The 13,521-nt window shown below is 35.3% G+C and overlaps 1 protein-coding gene across 2 annotated transcripts in view; it reads right to left on the minus strand.

The window, feature by feature from the left end:
* LOC145681033 (uncharacterized) overlaps positions 1-13,521 on the minus strand; it is a 557,303-nt gene that overhangs the window by 430,766 nt on the left and 113,016 nt on the right. For both annotated transcript variants that reach the window (XM_081752347.1, XM_081752348.1), the window contains exon 2: positions 6,157-6,251. In XM_081752347.1, the coding sequence (XP_081608473.1) occupies positions 6,157-6,251 (95 nt within the window). The remainder of the gene's footprint in view (positions 1-6,156; positions 6,252-13,521) is intronic.

Below are 13,521 nucleotides of genomic sequence, written 5' to 3' on the forward strand. Positions count from 1 at the left end.
TACGTAGAAATTCTCGTCATTATAAATTCAATAATAAACAAATTCAAAGTGTGAAATCGTCCCTATGTGGATTTTATTCATACATATTTTTATGCTTCAAAGCTAAAAGCAAGTCCATAAACGATTTTCGTCATACATTCTGATCAACAACAGAAAGAAACAATCTTGGGTTGCTCTATTTATTACTGCGGGTATTCATTTTTCCTCTTTTTTCTTAGTATAACAACTTTTTTCTAGTCACATTATCATTTCTTTGTTTGTTCAGTATTATTAAATAGTATTTATGTCTGTTCTTTCTTTTTCTTTTTTCTCTTCGTTTGTTATTACGGATAACTTGTTTTGAATCTTTATTATTATCATTTTTTATTTGTTCCTTATTATAAATAAAATGAATTTTAAATTATATTTTTCACTTTTATCACTCCAGAGAATAAAAAAACGACTTCGTGTGTATGGTCAGCATTATTGTACAGTATGACTTCTAGCCATGTTTTATAATCCGATTATCATCATCATCATCAATAAAAAATATTGAGTGACAATTTAAAATGGAAATTGAAGGAATATATAGAGTGAACATTAGAAAAGTGTGAAGTGACAGGTTCAAATGAAAATGAAATAATACATACAGTGAACATTAAATGTTTTTTTTGAAAACTGTGTGTTTATTAAGAAATGAGTGTAAAAAGACTTTAAAAATGTAATGTACTTACCATTTTTCTTTTCTCTCTTGAATAAATATTATCAACATCAATAAATAGTTTGTATTCTTATTTTGTTCTTACAAAAATGTTTTATTTATTTTTTCCATTTTCTAATAAATACGTTTTATGATCAATTTAGAAACTAAATATATATCATAAGACATATTTTGTACTTGTTTAAATTCATTGAATTAAAGAATTTCTTACTATTTTAAAGGATGAATCCAGATTTTTTAAATTCAAGGTTGTAATCATATAGCTAATAATAATAAATTCAAATACTTAACAAGTCTTTGTTTTGTAAATTAAAACAGGTAAGCGAATTCAATATTATAGTAGAAGTAGTAATAATATTATAGGATTTTGTTTTAAAACTTTATATTAATTATTTTAAACTTCGCACAGCCAAGCTTAAAATGATGGGATAAACGGTGAAGTGGGGGCCCTAAGTGACCCCCTTAGAAATTGTATTAAATTTGTTCTTATTGCCTTGTTTTCTTTACAGAACTTCTTTTTCGGTGTCTATGTGACTATTTTCACTTCTTAATGTACTGTAAACATATACATACAACTCCAAACATTACTTTCATATCAAAGTTTGAGTAATACATTTTTTGTGTCATCTATATTGTATATCTCGCTACATATCTTCTTCGCTGTTTATTCTTTTTCATTCCGATTTTATAGACAGTTGTTACACTTCACAGTTGTTATAGTCTTTCTGTACCTCCTACATATCTATCCCTTACAGGTTTCTCATTTAACTTTTGACTTTGCATCCTGCTTTATGTCGCACATGTAACACATTGTTCAGTTCACTTACTTCTGTGTTTTTGTTTCAGTGTCATCATCAGACACATATTTTAGGCGCGTTCCAATAAAAGGTATCACCAAAGTCTCAGGAAAGGCATATCTATGTCTCTACTGATACCTCTAATATACAGCGTGTCTCAAAAGTTCCCCGGACATAAAGTAACTGTTATCACAACCAGTTACAACAAAATGTAAGAGGAGAAACTGTCTTGAAATATGATTTTCAATCTAAAGTGAAGGATTTTTTAAATCGTTCAAGCCGTTTGGGCTGTGTACTCTTTCTACGCCCAATGTTAAATGAAAATGTAACGTTGCCATTTATCTGGACCCACAACACAAGTGAATGAAGTTACTATCTTTTACGGTAACGTGTCGATGACAAGCCCCCATTTCATACGGTAAATGGCAACGTTGCATTTTCATTTAACAGATACATACATACATCTGTCTTTATATCTATCTGGTCTTTCCTGTAGTGAAGTCGGTACATCGTCGCGGTACGTGGTCGGTAGAGCCCGGGAGTAGCGGTACGCTGACCACGTGTCAACCCACAAAAATACACGTGGTAGGACTTAGCTCTTTAGGACTGTTGTGCTGTGGTTTGGTTTCTCTATCTAACTGTTTGTATATTTCTGTCGTACAGGCATAATGATATACTGCTAATTCTAATGAAAGATATCTTCTTGGCATTTATTGTCAGACAGAAGACAAGAAGGAAAGTCTCAGTAATGATGACCGATCCCGGAATTCGAACCTTGAACTCCCCGATTATTACAGCAAGCGCGGTCATGCACCTCGTACTCATTATACAGAAACGTCAAAATTTTATATTAAAAAATATTGTAATATTCATATCACTTAAAATCTAAATTTGTAATAAATTTGGTAAATTTATTACCTTGCTAAATTTGGAGTGACTTGCAAGCGGTAAAAAACATATGGAGGAGCAATTTCCTTGTAAAGTTCCTTTATGAAAACCTTCCTATGGCAACTGTGAAACTGACTTCAGTCAGGATACTTCGCAATGTAAATAATTCCTTTTACAGTAACTTAATAATTCATCATAAAGTTCTTTAATATTAATGGGGTTCCTAGGGTTCCCCATTACAACCAAAAGTGAATACAAAATTTTAGGTGGCGTGAAGGTATATAGTGGGAGACCTTAGGTCCACCAACGCTTATAAAAATAAACTAAGAGCTTCGTACGAATGACCATAGCATGAACATGTCCATACTCCGAAAATATTAACATAGCTAAAGAAAGAATGCTCTAGGAAAATAACACAAGAAATGATTTTTAAAATAATGATCTGGGGAACGTTAGAAACCCCACTTGCCCGTTCGAGGGTTATTTTTTTTTCAAAATATAAATATCATGGTTACGACAGATTTGTATAATGAATTCAAACACGAACGTTCTTCTTTTATCTAAAAACAATTCATGTATGTGAATTCGTTATTGTATATAATACTTATATATGAGGATAACATGATAAAACTTTCTTTTCATAAAACGTATAACAATATTAAACTAGTAAACAAAAATCTTGTTATATTTAAGTGCATTACATGAACACAAAACACAAATTTATTTGTGGAAACATTTCAATTTCACTATAAATTTTATTATTAAATGCACTATATTCATTACACTGCTTAGTATAAACTGCTTAGTATAAGTAAAAAAAAACATTTTTATTAAGAGAAGTCCACCTCATCGATTCCTTCCAATGCTTCAGTATCGGTCCCCCCCCCCAAACGTGACTGTATTTGTACACTGTCAAATAATTCATCCCTAATTGAATCTAAGAGTTTTTGTTTGCAAAATACTTCCATTTCCAATTTTAATCTTTCACCATCAATGTTAACATCAGCGTGTTTATTATTATTATCAAGATACACGCTTAGAGAACTGATACTCATTCCATAAATAACACTCTGTTCATCCACACATGTATGAATTCCAGTAAGTCCTCTACATGTAAGACACTGCGATTGTACATAATAGCGAATAATATCTGTACATAAGTCAAAATATTCATTAGCACAGTGCTGGAAACCTTACTGTTTTTCACAGCATGTTCAAGACACGGTAATATTTCCTAAAATAAAGCCAATCACTTGAATTTAAGTGAACAATGTTTCGAGAAGCATGAAGTTTATATTCCTTTCTGATCTAGCATCACTAATTTTTACCACATTAGTTTTCGCACCACTAGTTCATTATTCCGTTCAAGAGATTTTATAAGTGTAGTTTCCACTTCAGAGTCCAAATAGTCGGAAACGAAGCCAAATGTACAAGTTGCTCCCATTCTGCTAAATTTAACTTCACTACAACACAAGTCCTTTACCAATAAGAATCATTAGCTCAAATGTGACACTATCTAGTCAAATACAAATTAATTTGGTTTTCATTGCATTAACACTATATTAAACATTTAATAAGTACTCTTTCTTAGTATCCATAGTTGATGTACAAGGACTCAAAGACATGTCACTCCAATAGCTCTTCAACAAAGACTAATGTGAATATGCATACAGATATGAACGGGGAGGCGCATACAGATATGTTGCACGCATGAACGGGGAGGGAGAAGAAGAAGAGGATCAAACTTGTTTCTACATGCTCAGTACACTTACGACGACAACAACATCAACTCCGTGAATTCAAGATCATGCATGTTACGTCCAGGTAAATTGTTCTTCAATCCTTTATATATTACACAAACATTTCCACTTTGCAAATACGATAATAATGTACCTTTATCTGCTTCTAATTTTTCAGTACAACGTTCTGGTAAAATCACGTTTTGTTCTCCTTGAAATGTCTCGCACGAGTTCCTTCCATATATCGGTTTAATTAGCTCATAGTTTATAGTACTATATGATACATTAAGTTCTAAATAACGCAGCTGTGTAAAGGGTGCCAAGGATGACGTGTTAAGTTTAGATAATAAATTCATAGATGATGCTATCTTTATTTCGGATACTTCTTTTACGACAGCAGTAACGGAATGATCTACACGCATACACACGTCTACGCTCTACATACCGTTTGTGAAGCACCTACCTCTCATTTGCTACTTTTCATCATATGACTTTACCATGTCATCATTTACGTGACCCCCTCCACTCTCCCCATTCCACCCTTCAAAATGACCAAACAAGGTGTTCATGACGTCACAGGTCACGGTTATCTATCTAGTCCTCAAGCGTTGAAGTCAGCCACTGTTGCCACACTTGGTACAACTGTACCAAATTCAGCCCTTTTTGTCATTCATCAGCCCGTTGGTACCATTCTGACATTTTTAGATCCTTTTGTGGAAAAGTTGGTACTATTCTAACTAATTCAGCACCATTTAACAAATACTTGTTACATTTTCAAAAGTGTCAGTAAGACTTTCCCTACATCTCTTTCTTTTGATGTCTTTCAGGGAAGGTTTTAGGACCCTGTACGACCGACCGCGGACACCCGTTAGTGACGGTGAGTAACCAGCTTGGAATTCCCATGCGTCGTACCTGGACCGGTTTTACATTTTTTTACAAATGTCGGTATACTTTGGTCGTGAATGAGAAAGAATAAGGAGGAATAATTTATATTTTAATTTTTTATTATACCATACTATTTACACACAAACTCGATGATTAATTTGCTTTTAGTTTTATATTTTTTCATACACTAAAAAAAGTGTAGGTGGTGTACTTAAAAAGCTATTTTACATGCGTAATTCCTGTAGCTTTTGGACTTAACGTACAGCAGAAGCGTAACTGAAAACGTATGTTTTAAAATACTTTCCGTATAAGTGTTCCATCTATACGTACTTTCCATATGAACAATATAGGCTGTCAGGATCTCACATACAAGTGGAGGTATATAACATATAGCTGAGGAATGTAACATAAGTATATGCGTGTGATATACGGAACGTTGTTTGATGTCAGGCATCCTGCAACGGCATGATGTAACACCTAAGGGCAGTGCGTATGTAGCATATGGATAACGTTAGCTCCATACTGATTTCTATAGTAAGCAAGAGGATTCCGTATAATTGTACAATATAGCGCTGTCCGGAGAATGGATTTTTCTCAGTATATATGGACGTAATACTTTTTTGGTTTATTGGTCACTTTGAAATAAAGGCGCGTTTGATTTCCTTACAATACATACAAAAAATGATAACTGTTTTCAGTTTTAATTTACGTCCTCTGTTAAACTTCCTACGTGCAACAAAAGTTTCATCTACTTTCACGGTCGTTCGGGTTACTCCTATTTGGATGTTTTTTTAAAAAAAAGCACTTTCTTGGTTTGCACTCTTGGAAGAGGGGGTAGGAGTGTTCTAGAACTTCACCTCTTTTAGTTTCGTGTTATAGAGCCATGTATTACGCTGGTATAAAATAATGAATTCATACCTTTTTGTTTCAATTTGGTACTATTTTTCAGCCCACTCCAGAAATAGTACTGTTGTAACACGATGTCAGCATAAGAACAGGCGCGACTACGAGAACGATACAAAACTACGTATCCCATGGGAATTCACACAAGAATTTTCCACGCGCAGCTTAAGTTAATTACTCCTACTTGCAGCTTGTATCCTTAAATATTTATTAATAACCCTTATGGAAATAATAGAATACTAACCAAATAACACACTGCGATAATGAGTGTTCCTTTCTTCAGTGGACAGCAGCCACAGCAACATGATTTCACCCTCATGATGTAGTAACCTTTTAACTCTGAAAATGAAATAATGTTAGTTTTAAAAGTGAAAATAAAACTTTTGATTCCGTAATGTTTGTAAATCCCTAGTTTTAAATATGAATGGAAATCTCTTACAGTTACCTGACTCTAACCTCCCTAAGAATAATGACCTGTATTGAGTACTGTTCGGAAACGTAATACCAAGTCTAAATAGGTTGAAATGTGGATAGTTGTGTAAATTCAAATGAATACATGAAGAAACAAACGAAGTTGAATTTAAATTCATTTCATGCTACAGGCAAATAGCTACAGGCAAATGGTTATCGATCTGAACTGAGATATTCACACGGTCAATATATTGCAATGTTTTGTTTATGTTAAACTTTCATGGGTTCTTCGTCAATAGTAATAGAACTGTGCTATACAGAAGAATAAAAAAAACGTTTATCTTTGATATGGTTTCGCAAGGGCGCCTTACGTAAAGGGTGCACTGTACTCTTCACGGGTTCTTTACCAACAATAACAGTACATATTCATTTTACAGAACTGTGTTATAAAGAAGAATAAATAAAACCGTTTATATCTGATGTGGCTTTGCAAAGACGCCTTATGTAAAGAGGGTACGTAACACATGTTCTTTAACAATTGTAAGACTATATATATATAAAATATTGTGTGTGTATGTGTGTGTGTATGTATGTATGTATGTATGTATGTATATATAAAACATATCTTTATTTATAATATGTTTCGGAGGGCGTGCGGTGGGCCAGCACGGGCCTTTTTAAACCCCCACCTCGATCGCGAGGTCTTTTCAGTATGTCTTCACCCTAAGAGTCTTCTCGCCAATTCTTTTCATTTTATTTATTTATTTATTTATTCATTTCGACTTGTTTTACATGCCCAGGTTAAGGCTATATGAAGCCTTATCTACCATCTAAACATGACACGAGATTTAAAAATTAAAGAATATAGTTAACAATAGCAAAAGAAAAATGTTAAGAAGTAAAAAAAAATACAAGAAATAGACGCTCACTTGAACACACACACATAACACACACAAATATAATATAGCGCTACTCTAAAGTACATACATGTTACAATATGTAATAAATGTTTGGTTTTATATCTTTATGACAAGCTTCTCTATTGGCTCCTCTGTCTCGTGTCCATTCAACCCTGCTTAGATAACAATAAATTATAAACTGCTCTTTTGAAAGATGCTAGAGAGTTTGACTCACGTACCGAGGTTGGCAAAGTATTCCAATCACGGCACGTTGAAATTATGTATGACTTCAAGGAATAAGTTGATTTATGAATAGGAATTGCAAGCTGGCTATTAAAACGTGATCTTGGGTCTCTCTCATGAAAATCACTTAAAAAATTAAGATGTTTTAGGAGGTAAGAAAGTTCTGTAAAAGTAAGTGTTTTATACAGCAGTACCAACGAGTGCAATTTTTTCTGTTGCTGCATCTCCAACGATTGTAGCTTTTCAAAGAATGGCGTTATATGATCGAAGAATTTTAATTTAAAAATAAAACGTATATAAGCATTTTGTAGTCGCTGCAAACGCCTTTGTAAATGTATATCGACGTCAGTTAAGGTGGTGTCACAGTACTCCAAATGTGGTACCACTAGGGTTCGAACAAGGGTTTTTTCAACTGTGTTGGTAAAAAGGTTATTAATTTGCTGAGAGAAGAAGAATTCCAAAAGCCTTGTTGCATGATGCGTTAATTTGATCGGACCAGGTTAAATATTTGTTAAGTATGATTCCAAGATTTTTCACGAGGAAGAGAAGGGTATATATACGCCTTTTAATGTTATATTGGGAACATGTGAAACATCTATTAACGTTGTTGCACGTTTGGAATTAATTAAAATTGACTTTGATTTGATTAGATTTATAATCAAACAATTTTCTGCTGATCATTCAGCCGAATTGCTCAAGTCTTCGTTCGTCTTTGTGTTACATGTATCTATTTGCCTTGGTGAAGCAGATAGATACAATTGAACATCGTGCGCATACATGTGATGCCTACAGTATTTTAGAGATTGTGGTAAATCATTAACATAAAGACAGAAAAAAGCATCCCTAGAACGCTACCTTGAGGAACCTCACAAGGGAGGTTACGCTGACCAGAAACTAAGTTGGCAACTACCACATATTGTTTTCTGTCGCATAAATAATTTTGGATCTACTTAGCAGCTGAAGTACAGAAGCTAAATTTTTGTACAACTTTCTGTAGCAAAATGCCGTGCTTTACTGACTGGAATGCTTTGCTATAATCGAGTAAGGTAAGTATGTTTTTCTCTTCCTTATCCAAAGCAGAACGTATATCATCAGTAATATTGGTAAGGGCTGTAAAGGCGCTGGAATGTTTACGAAATCCGGATTGAAAAGGGTAAAAGGTTATAAGTTCGAAGGTGCTCACGTATTTGATCACTTTTAATATATTCAAGAGCTTTAGATAGGGCGAGTAATATTGAAATAGGCATTAAGTTTTCTGCAGACCGGACATCCTTAGTCTTAGGGAGAGGCAGGACTCGTGCTGTCTTCCACAAGGGCTGGGGATGTTCCGGTAGTAAGGGAAAGATTACATAAATTGGTAATTGGGGAGAGGACGAAAGGTAATATTTTCTTGGTCAATGTTATGCTTATTTCATCAGTACCTATAGCAGTGTATTTTATCCTCTTAATCGCTTTCATTACATACTGTAGGGTAACACAAGTGAAAGAGAAAACATTTCTTCAAATTAGGGATTTGTCCTGTATTATCAGATCTTGCATTTATCTGTGAGCTAGAAGTATCAATTCTACAGAAATAATTATTAAGATAATCAGCAGAGAAAGGAGCAGCTACATCAGGCTGGCCTCTTTTGCTGCTACGAATGCCAAGTAGCTTCAAATTTGTCCAAAGATGGGAGGGATTCTTGTTCTCGAGCAGGGTGTATGAAAATTTTACTTTCGCATTATGCACGGTTGATTACATCTATTTCTAAGGATCCTATATTCCTGAAATTTCTGATTTAAGTTGGATAGATCTAATTTACGTCCTTTCTTAAATTTACTATACGCTCTGTCGCGACAAGCCATTAAACTTGGAATTTCATCTGCAATCTACGGCGAAGAAGAACGAGAAACTCGTTTTTGTCTCAAGGAGGCATAAATGTTCAGAAGATATAAAATTAACTCATTTAAATAAGACAGTTGGTCATTCACAGAAGGAAAAGAATTTATTAGTTACCAAGGCAATAACGCAGCATCACGCAAAAGTGCTTCATTGTTAATGTTGGCTAAATATCTGTATAAAACAAGTTTAGGCTTGAATTCGGGAGTCTTAATAAAATAGCCAACAAAGATAAGATCATGACATGAAATGCTAGGTACTGAAAATTGACCGAAATGAAGAACTCTAACAATGTCAGAAGTTAAGATTAAGTCGAGAAGTAAATCTGAGGTGATAGTATGAAACGTAGCTTGGAGCGGACTGATGGAAAAAATTAATGATGTAATAATCTCGCGGAATGTTTCTACTTCACATTTAGAAGACAATAAATCAACGTTCATGTCTCCAAGTATCCGACTATGCATATAAAGTGGTGAGATATGAGAAATATCTTCTTCGAAATTCTTAAATGATGCTCTGGTGGGCGGTACACACAAGCCAAAAGTAATTTTTGGTTCTCAATACATATCTCAACTATGATGTACTCAGATTCGAAGCTATAATGACCAGCTGATTGACAAAGAATTTTTGCGTCAATGTCATTTCGCAGAAAGATTGCAACCACACCACCACCTTTCCTAATGCGATCATTTCGGATAATTTTCAAGTTATTTATCACTACAAGATCATTAGAAAGAGTTGGCTTTAACCAAGTCTCGGACACTAATATTGCATGCACGTTCTCAACGGAATGAAAAATAACTTCTAGCTCAGTATAATGTCTGACAAGGCTCTGCGCATTAATGTGCACAGCCGCATTGAACGTTGGTCGCTTCGGTTTATTAAATTCTGTTTGCAATGAATACTGAGGGCCTTCGTAAGACAATTGGAGATTGGGTAACTGTAAAGGTTTATTGTCCTCGAACGATATTTTATTTAGTTCGGATAAAACGAGTGAAAAAGGGCTATATTTGTTGCTTATATTGTTAGTCATTGTACTCACGTAATATTGAATACTTCAATGACAGGTATTCGAAAAAAAACATAAAAGACTACAGAAAACAAAAAAGTGTATAGAATGTAGATTTGGTGTTTCCTTGTTGGTTATGTTTTAAAAAAGAAAACATTTTCATTAACATGCGGATTGTGCCTCAAACGAGGTTCTTGCTCTTTCCGAAACGTAGTGACTAGTGGTATCTTGGAGGAGGAGAGAGAGAAGGAAAAAAAATACATAGCACTGACCTTGAGGAGGAGGCGAGCCGAAACTGGAAACAACAGGGATGAAGGTACACAGAGACAGGGAGGTCTTTCTGTGGTGATAGTGGGAGGGGGCACTTTTGTATCCATTCCCACATTAGAATCACTAGAAGCTTAACTCATATTGAGCTTCGCAAATGCATGTAAACGCATCCAACACAAAATATTGCCGACAAATAAAAATAGCAACACATCCACACACGCATCAGAAAAAAGCGATCACACCATCCTTGTTGAAAATATTGTCACATAAGTATAAAGCTCATAAATCGCATTGCTACTGCAGTTATCACTTCTGTGTATTATAGAATTTAAACACTGACAAGTATGCACAAATAAAGAGACAAAGGACGTTGAAACTCACGCACACGCACACAAACAATTCAGATGCACACATTATTCATACTTGGATATACATTTAACAAAAGAGGATATATGTAATACCAAAATAGTAAAACACAAACAAATCTCTAACATATCACACTCAGTACAATATGTACACGTTCCGTACTGCGATATTATGCCATTAACTGTTGACGATATTCGCTATTTCTATGTTTCCTCACAAGCTATAAAGTTCATCCTTGGTAGAGACGAAATGTCTAGTTCCGTTTTTAAGAACAACTATCTTTCCGCCTTGAGTATACACCTACTTGTAACCATACGTCTGTACTGCAGAACGCAACAATTCCAGTCGACTATGGCACAAGTCTTCTTGATGGTGATGTTGGAGCGCTTCAGTTTTTTTTATTGCTGAACACCTTAGCCTGGTTCGTTAGCTTGCAAACTTGACAATTATTGACGTGTTTTTCCCTCTAATTTGGGACCGACCCTGTGATTTCGACTAATGTCGTTTATGTCCATGGAAACACCTAGCCAATCTTCAAACAATTTGATAGCTATAGTGTCAGTATCTTCATTTCTTCCTTCCTGTATTCTGAAGATCCGAAGGTTTTCCCTCGGCTGGTATTGCTCGAATTCCGCAATCTTCTCTTGTAGATCACTAATTTCTGTGTCCTTGTTCTTTAGCTCTTTCCGAAGGTCATGCACTTCTGCAGAATTGAACTTAAGAGTTTCTTCCAGTCTTTCCACCACTACTTTCGTAACTGATTCAATTATTGAATCTACGTTTAGTTTTAAAACTTTAGGGGTGGCACAACTGCCTTGACCTCTTCGCAAATTTGTCGCACGAAGTCCTTTTTCTCTGCTTCGAGCGCACTGTTTTCTTGGGACCCTTTGATAGCCTTGAAGGAAGTCATTGTACTGTAAAGACTTCCTACAAACAAAACAACTGTAAATTAGGAACGTAATATTTGTACAAGATTTTCACTAGATAAGAAAATGTTATGCTGTTCTCGTATCTATAACTGAACTATGGAAACATGGATTGTGAAACACTTCTTCCACTGAAATTTATGGCATGAAAAACACGGAGCACGATACGTGCACGCCTAACCACTAGCCATTCCTTGTATGAACTTCCAGAAAATGCTTCAGACATAATCTGCATTAGAGATTCTTAACAGATGTTTCGCGACACACTGGTGTGTCACGCAATTCTCTAAGGTGTGTCACGAAATTTTAGAATTCCAAAATGATGAAGAATTTAATAATAATTAGTCACAATCGAGACAGACAGTACCAATCAACACCGCCAGCGGTAACAATGATTCTCAGTGCTATATAGTCATTATAAATATTAATTGCATTTACTATTAAAATAGATATTATTATTATTATTACTAATAAAAATATCAAACAAGTGTGTCGCGATGTCCTGGACTTTAAAGTGTGTCTACAGTCTGAAAAACTTGAGAGCCACTGGTCTATATCATTTTTACTTTTCTTTACAAAATAGGGTCCACTATTTTTAATTTTACATAAACATCAGTTCTGAGATTATTACAAATTGATTACTTCTTCGTAATCAAATTTTATGAAGCTGTTGAAATTTTACATAGGGAATTGCATCTTAGCAACATAGGGTTCATCTGGCATCTTAGTTAAACGTGAGCCATACAGTATATATCCAGTATCGTTCTTGAGATAATGGACGTCTTATTCATCAAATTCTAGATTCTACACATCAACGAAGTTTTATAAGGTAACCAAGAAAGTTGAGTCGCTTTTTCATCCACCATCTTCGAACACTGATATGCCACCGAAGGCATACCTGGAAGATTAAAAATAGTCTCCATCAGTATAGACGACCTTCTTCCAAAGTTCGGGAAGGCCATAGATTCCATCGCGATAGAAATTGGTGGGCCGGGAAGCGAGGAAGGTATCAAGTGCATTTTGCACCTCTACTAGAGATTTGAATTGGCGTCCCCTAAGGTGATTGTCCAAGGAGTGGAACAGGTGATAATCGGACGCGGCAATGTCCACGGAGTGATTCTCATGAAAGGCGTAGAATTATGTAACGGGTCATCCAAGCTACGTGAGACTTAGTGTTGTGCTGTAGCAGGAGGATCCATTTGCGATTCAGAAGTAGTGGCTCCAGAGTTTTGAGTTTTTCTTGAAATGGCTCAAGTGCTGATAGTACACAGCTGCATTGATGTTCTGTTGAGCTGGTAGCATTTCCCGATGCACAATGCCACGAGCAGGCCACCAAACACACAGGAGGATGTTTTTCTGGTGCAGTGCTGGTTTTGGCTGTTTTGGAAGCGCTTCATAGGATGCTAACCTATGATGACGGTCCCATGGAGCTTCGTATAGGACTCATTTCTCATCACGTCAACACCCCATGCAGAAATGTCTCCTTCCTCAGATGAGATGGCAAACAAACACATGTGTCTGCTCGCTTTGCCTTCTGGCCCGGAGTCAAATCATGTGGGACCCATTGACCCAACTTGAAGTGTTTTTCAATTTGATGGAGGTGCTG

Source organism: Thermobia domestica, chromosome 3 (genome assembly GCF_964235325.1).
Source record: "Thermobia domestica chromosome 3, izTheDome1.hap1.1, whole genome shotgun sequence".
NCBI classification, from domain to species: Eukaryota; Metazoa; Arthropoda; class Insecta; order Zygentoma; family Lepismatidae; genus Thermobia; species Thermobia domestica.